This window comes from Ornithodoros turicata, chromosome 3 (assembly GCF_037126465.1).
Source record: "Ornithodoros turicata isolate Travis chromosome 3, ASM3712646v1, whole genome shotgun sequence".
In the NCBI taxonomy this organism is placed as follows: Eukaryota; Metazoa; Arthropoda; class Arachnida; order Ixodida; family Argasidae; genus Ornithodoros; species Ornithodoros turicata.
This window is the reverse complement of record NC_088203.1, coordinates 12,706,887-12,714,206: the sequence shown is the minus strand read 5'-3', so window position 1 is coordinate 12,714,206 and position 7,320 is coordinate 12,706,887. Positions and strand designations below refer to the sequence as shown.

Genomic DNA, 7,320 nt, shown 5'->3' with positions numbered 1-7,320 from the left:
GGTTGTTCGAGGACGGCGGTGGTCTTGGAGAAAGTGTCCTGGTGTGGATAGTGAGACAGTTGTGTGCTTGTCGCAGTGACGATGTGTCGACTTAGGATGCCTCTCTTGCAGGTGGGTCTTACGGTCCTGTCTCCGGGGGCGACAATCGGTTAAAATGCCAGCTGATTTGCGTTTGTTTTTCATTGTACCCAAATTTTGTGGACGCGAAGACACTGGTAGTGGGTCAGCCGCCTCATATATGGATAAAATGTTTTTTTTTTCTTTTTGCGTGCTAAAAACCTGCAGGACGGTTGTGCAGCTTACACCGATTGTACACGTGAAGTCATAGCGACCAGTTTAGTAGCGCACAGGACAGTGGTGCAAGTAGCGCATTGTCGCTCTTGCTATTCAACGTGATTTCCACTAAAACCTCGGCTCAGATCTACATATAAAAGCGGAAGAACACGAAGTCTCAAGTTTCGAATGTGGACACCGCTTGTATTTCGTGAATGTGTTGATACGCGCTTTCCTTCTCTTTCACATAGCAATGTACTGATTCAGGCAGAGTGAAGTCTGACACCCGCAGAAAAGTATGGTGATAAAAAAATTTGCTTGTGCCGCCTACCATGTATTGCCCTTAGTTTTTAATGTCCGTTGTTGTTATCCGGTATGCGAGCAGCGGGGCTTGTGCCATCCACCAAGTAGCGATACAAGATTACGTCTTGTCCCATCCTGGAGTTGGCAATAGAAGTTCAAGATAGAGGGGGATGCAAGAAGAGGATAGACGGGGATACAAGAAAGGGGATTACCTCCATAGCTAGTTTGATGACAACACACACATTCTGAGTTCCGGATTAAGATCCCATATGGTCTGGCGGGAACGCAGAGCAACCCCTTCGGGGTGGGGTTGTTCTCCAGTGATGGCTAGAGTTGGAACACGTGTGTAGAGGAGATGGTGTTCCTCTACATGGGTCTTGACCGGCGGTGATGGAATGTCCCAGCGGGCAGATGTTCATGGCAGATGTTCACATCGTCGTGACCCTGCTGCCACGCGCTAGCCCGTCGGTTCTAGCGGCACCGTCCTAGGGTGAGGCCACGAACATCTGCCCGCTGGGGCAGTCCATCACCGCTGGTCACAACACATGTAGGGGAACACCATCTCCTCTAGACGTGTAAAGGAAACTATCTCCATTGGTAGGTTCCACCTACTTAATGACCATCCGCTGTCGTGTTCCTACTTGATGACAACACACTGACGACGCACTGTAGTATTTACCCTCCGTTTGAGTCCATTTCTACTTATACTGCCTATCTCAATACTCTTTAAGAGCGTTCTTCTACTCCGTTTGAAAGGTTAGAGTCAGTGAGGCCTTTGCTGTAGTGAGCTTTTGTAGCCAATTCCTTCCGTGTGATACACGAGGTCGTTGAGCCGCAGAGTTCGTACATGTTCTTAGAGCAGCGTTCAAGGTTACTTCGCACCGTCTACTGGAGAACGGTTGTTGGCGAAGCCTTTTTTTTTCCCCCCGAAAACTACTGCCGGCGCAACGATGTTGTGATCGCCCAGTCACGCGTTTCTGCTGAAAATACGTATAGCATAGAGCGGCACCAATGTATGCAGGAAGTGAAGCACAGATACAATAGTTAGCTCCATGTGAGGTCAGTTACCCGAGAGATATATCTCAAGTGTGGCGCTCTTCCTCACTATCCAGATCTATCCAGATCAGACTATAAATCCTAGATGGAACCAGAAAGTGAAACGAGATACTAGACATCTAGACATTTCGCTAGCTAGACAGCACTGGACAGCAATAGGACTAGAAAATCATATTAATGTTCCCCTTCAATGCGATTGGTCCTTCAACGCTGCTTGATCCGTGAACCAACTCATTGTTGCAGCGTTTGACCGTCCAATATCTTGGATGTTTCCTAACGGATACAACCCATAATTATAGAGAAGCTGGTCCTAATTATTTGTCACCAACTCATCTCGATAACCCCCTTTTTTCACGTATTCGTCTTTCGCTGACCGGGAGCTGAGCTACGCCGAGGAATAGCGTACATGCACCAGCGTATACCTATAATAGTCAATATCGCACGAAGCACTTTGCTGTGAACTCTAGACACACAAAAGCACGCGTTCGTTGGAAAGTGGAGCGCCGCCTGGGGAACTGTATGTAGCAAAAATGTTCCCTTCGCAGACATTCGTCCACCGACGAATTGTTCTCTTGGATCTCTCTGTGCTCAACATCGTACTTAGTGTAGCCTTAATGTTCTTCACGGACAATGGGCTCAGAGTCCGAACCATGAATTATAGTTCCATCAAAATACACTTATTTCTTGACAACTTTTTTTTTTGTGTGGTGGGATATGTATAATGGTCCAACTTCAAGTCAGGAAACATTCTGTGTTTTTATATGTTGACTTGTATACACTGCTGTGATCACGTTAGGCACTGGCTTTGTGCACATGAAAAGGGCGGGGAGAGTGTATTTCAAGGATAGCGTGGGACCATGAACTTCCCACAATGCAGGCTTACGTTTCACCGTGCATCACAGATATGAACATCAATCATGCCAGCTCACCTGTAAACGTATAGATGTGATCAGCAGGCGTATTCTAAATATAGTCTCGTACCTGGTTGCATGGCTTTCATTTCGGGCGATTGATGCAAAACACTAACAATTTTACGTCACGGACGAGGGCGGTAGGAGACCGCTGAATGAACTATAGCCGATATTAAATGACATGGTGTGGAACGTGAAACGTTTTCAGATCCCGACGCTCGTTAAGACGAGAGGTATGACCTAAAACTACAGATGGCCCTAAGCGTGCCTATGCCTTAGCGGGGACTATATTATATTGACTGGATATTAAAAAGTGTACCACGCTGTACGCACCAAGATCAGCAGCATCTACCATTAAAAGGATAGACCGTTCTCCAAGCATAAATTCGAATATTTTTGTTGCTATACGGGTAGTGTATTTCATACCCTATCGCGTCACAGCTTCACTTTTCGCTCATTTGAGCAACATCTTTCATTATCGCCGTTATAAATCATAGGAATCCACGCAGTTCAAAACTCCCGCTCAGAGAGACGTATAAGCGACGTCATTGTGACGACATTGTGACGCCATCAGGGCGTTCCTGTGCCGACGTGCTTGTTCGGCTCCCTATTGGCTCCCTATTTCCACGTGACGTTAGCTGTGTAAATTATTTCTTCGGTCGCTCCTGTCGCGGAATTCTTCGCGCACACTTGTACATCGTAGTGGAGCGTCACACGCAAGTCGATGAGGAGATCGCGTCGCTTGCTCCTCCCTGGAAGTCCGGGCTCGCTAACGGCTGTCACCACAGAATGCCGATAATTCTGGAAATACGTCCACTTCGGACAAGAGGGCACTTAGGAGAATCAAATGCTCCTGCAAGAGATATTAATTTTAATCGCGATAGGGGTGCCAAGTTCCCATTTAAAACACGAAAAATGAGTCTTCTCAAGTAGCATTACTAGTAGTTTCTTTTCCTCTACCACAACGACCTCTGGCTTCTTGAACGGTATTGAACTACAGATGACATATGCATAAGTGCAGGTCGTACAACTATGGCGCTTATAGCCACAGTTGCTTCGTGGCGCTAACATGAAATAAATAAATATGAGATAGTAGAGGATCTTGCTGATACCCAGAACGTATTATACACCTGACACATGGACAGTCTTCAATGACAATTGAAGTCAATGGCTACTTAATATACGCGTAGCGCCATCAAGCGTGTCACTTGTCAACTTCTCAAACAGCATTGAATCCAATGCTGTCTGACAGGTTGACACTTCACACGTTTGCGGGTGCTACGTATATCCGACAGTCATTAGTGTCAATGGCCATTGTGGATTACCTGTGTGACAGGGGTGTAAGGATGCCTTCAACGATGTTCCGTTTGTGGTCGGCCGGATACAACCACTGCCAAGAGGAACACATTGACACATGTGTAAGAATTCCGTACGAAATCCGCGCGTCCTGCACCATATGGGTTTCCTTCTGCTGCATAAAGATGATTCCCAACTGGTCGTCGGCGCTCGACTCCAATATCGTTCGGCTCCAATATCGGTCCCTGGCCCAATATCGTTCAGCATGGTCAAGCACTGCTTTTCTTCGTGGAATTTATCAGGGACACTGGTCTCCTTAACATTCTGTAGTAGAACTGGACTCATAGTGTGACTGACTTCCTGGCTGACTGCCTGTGTGCACCGATATTATCTGGCCATGAGGGCTTCATGTCATACCAAGGACTTGCAACTCATCATTTCATATATATATATATATGTATGTGTTGTAATTTTTGAGCGAGGACATGAATTGTGGAGGAACAGATCTTACGGTAATATTATGACAGTGACATGAAAGAACTGGGAATAACAATTAATCTTCGCTCTGCAATTGATATTGCAATAGGCATCTATGTAAAGGTAGAAAAAGACGACAATAACGCGTAGCAGTAGTAGTAGAACTAGTAGCACATCAGCTGGATAGGATGCTGAAGTAGGGTGGCTGCCCCCTGAGGCACCTACAGCTCCATTTCTTTCGTAGGGGCTATGGAGATCCCAGGTTGCTTGAGTTAATAGCGGTTACATATAACGTTGTCTTCTAGAAAGGCACATAGTGCCTTTAGTGTTTCTTGCTTCTGTGTCGGCCACCTTCCCATGGCCTTGCAGAAGGAGAAGGTTCTAGTGTCGAGGGCCTGCAGGGTCTGTCGAAGTTGATAACGCGTAAGATTGAGTGCAAATTACTGGGGTTCGAATTAGCTTAAAACCCATTAGAGGTCCACCAAAGAAAGTTCTTTATTAGGATAAAGGATAGCGTTGCTTTGCAGAGAACACCATTTGCTGCGTGTCACAAGAACATCTGTATGCAACCAACAGAATGAATTGATATGCCGTTCATGATCGTCTCGTTGTGAGCCAACGTAATAATGTGCTTTAGCGACACCATATGAGACAGTCTCTGAATTTATTTTACCCTTTCAGGCTGGTATCTTTCTTGCGTGCTTGACGTTTGTCTTGGGCGGTGTAAGGAGTGCCAGCAGAGGGTATGGAAACCCAAACGTCGAACTGGATACCCCATCATACTCACTTTACAAAGGTATGCACCTCGGAAACAAGTCAGGACATTCGCGCTTTACCGTGTAAAGAAAATAGGTTACTCAATGACTGTACGGCCTTATCAATTCCAGGCAAAGCGCATGTCAGCCCGGTGAGCAACTACGCACCGGTGTCTGCACTCACTCCTGTACAAGCTCCGGTGAAAGTAGCCAAAGGAATACTGCTCTCCATAAGGGTGGTTAATCCTGAGGGTGCTAGTCACAACGGCTACGCTGCTCAAGTGCCCATTCATTTCTCTGACGGCCGTGTGCAAGCGGGACCCGTAACATACGCTGGCAGTGGTAAGGCGCCGTGCCCGGAAGACCAGCACGAGCACGGGCAACTCCAAGTTCAAGGTGGTACTAACGTCTTCCATCCGGTTCAAGTCCCAGGTTATGGCGTCTCAAGTGCCAGAGGATACTCCACCTACCAAAGTGCTGTAGAAGGCAAGGGTTACGCTGGCCAGACAGCTGGGCCAGTTGCTGTGCAAGTTGTGCCGGGGCAAGATAAATCTTACCAGTATCAACAGCAGGGCTACACGGCACAAGTTCCCGCTGCAGCACTTCAGGCTGGTGGAAACGGTTATGGAGCCGGTTATGAGGGTGGTGCTCCACAAGTTCAACAAGGATATCAGGTCGTTGAGGTGGCAGGTGGCGCAGCCCCTGGAGGTAGTGCGGCACCGTACGGGGCAGGTGCAGCAGGTCAACAAGGCTATGGCGCTGCGGGGCAGCAGGGGTACGGAGCAGGCGAACAAGTTGTTCTTGAAAATGCTGGGGGACCAGGTTATGGTGGATCAGGGCAGGAAGGATATAGCGGTGCAGGACAGCAAGGCTATGGAAGCGCAGGACAACAAAGCTACGGAGGCGCAGGACAACCAGGATACGGAGGCACAGGCCAAGGATACAGTACTGCCGGGCAACAAGGTTATGGCGGTGTAGGACAACAAGGTTATGGCAGTGCAGCGCAACAAGGTTACGGTGGTGTAGAACAACAAGGTTATGGCAGTGCAGCACAACAAGGTTACGCTGGGTCTGGTCAAGAAGGTTATGGTGGTGCTGGCCAAGATGGATATAACGGAGCTGTCCAGCAAGGCTATGGCGTTTCAAGCCAAGAAGGGTACAGTGGGGCTGGGCAACAAGGGTATGGTGCAGCAGATGGAGCACAGTCCTACGGTGTAGGTGCCCAACAGGCATACAGCGATGCCGGACCCCAAGGCTACAGAGGTGGAAAGGCTTACTCTCGGCCGGGGCTCGATGTTCTATCTCAACTACAAGGCAACGGCAATGGTGGACACCAGCAGGTTTTCCTCTTCTCTGGTCCCGGAGGTGGGGGAAAGGCTGGTTATGGAGGAGATCAGGGAGCAGGCAAGTCATATGGCACTAGCGAATACAACGGGCAGCAGCTAACCTTTGATGTAGCTGAAGCTCCAGCAACAGGAGCCAAGGGTTCTTTTGGTGGCCTTGTGGGAGTCCAGAATTATAATGGAGGCTCTGCTGAATTTGGCAAGCCGTATCAACCTGGAGGGGCCTATCCTGCGGGAGGGTCATCGTACGAGATTTCACCGACGTCTTTCAAGGGATCATCTGGGAGATCGTTCGGTTCATTTGGTGGTGGTGACCAGGGTTTCCTCATAACCAGCGCGCAAGGACCTGGATATGGAAAATCGTATGGCTCCTTCGGCGGCGGACAGTCGTCTTTCAAGGGAGGCCAGTCATACGGATCTTCAAACGCGTTCTTTTCGGGAAGTCCGTACGCTGCAAACCGGCTAGAGCTTCTAAAGTACACAGCAGACGACGCACTTCTCAACCGAGGCTCTAAAGGATACGGCGGCTCTCGAAGGTACAAGAGTCCAGGAGGATACAGTGCTTGAGTAAGAAGAAACAGGTAAAGATAACGCTTCAGGTGAGGATGTGTTTCCACGCACTTTCGAAAACCGTTTTATTTTGACCGCGTTCTGATATGCCGCCTTTCGGGTACGTGATGGTTACATGCTATCGCGCTACGCAAGCCACACGTAAGCATATACTTTCGGCCATGGATATGTAACAGGATCCAACATTCCACTACTACACCACACCACACCACACCACACCACACCACACCACACCACATACTACTGATATCGTGCAAATATTACGCAAGGGAGACGTCAAGAGCAGGCTACCGAGGGCATGTACTTCCTTCACACCTTTGTTTAATGGTACAGTGC

General features: G+C 48.5%; 1 protein-coding gene across 1 annotated transcript; it reads left to right on the top strand.

The window, feature by feature from the left end:
• The first annotated feature begins 5,061 nt into the window (after positions 1–5,061).
• LOC135387739 (uncharacterized) lies at positions 5,062–6,981 on the top strand. Its single transcript, XM_064616836.1, has one exon. The coding sequence runs from the start codon at positions 5,062–5,064 to the stop codon at positions 6,979–6,981; it is 1,920 nt and encodes a 639-aa protein (XP_064472906.1).
• The last annotated feature ends 339 nt before the right edge of the window (positions 6,982–7,320 follow it).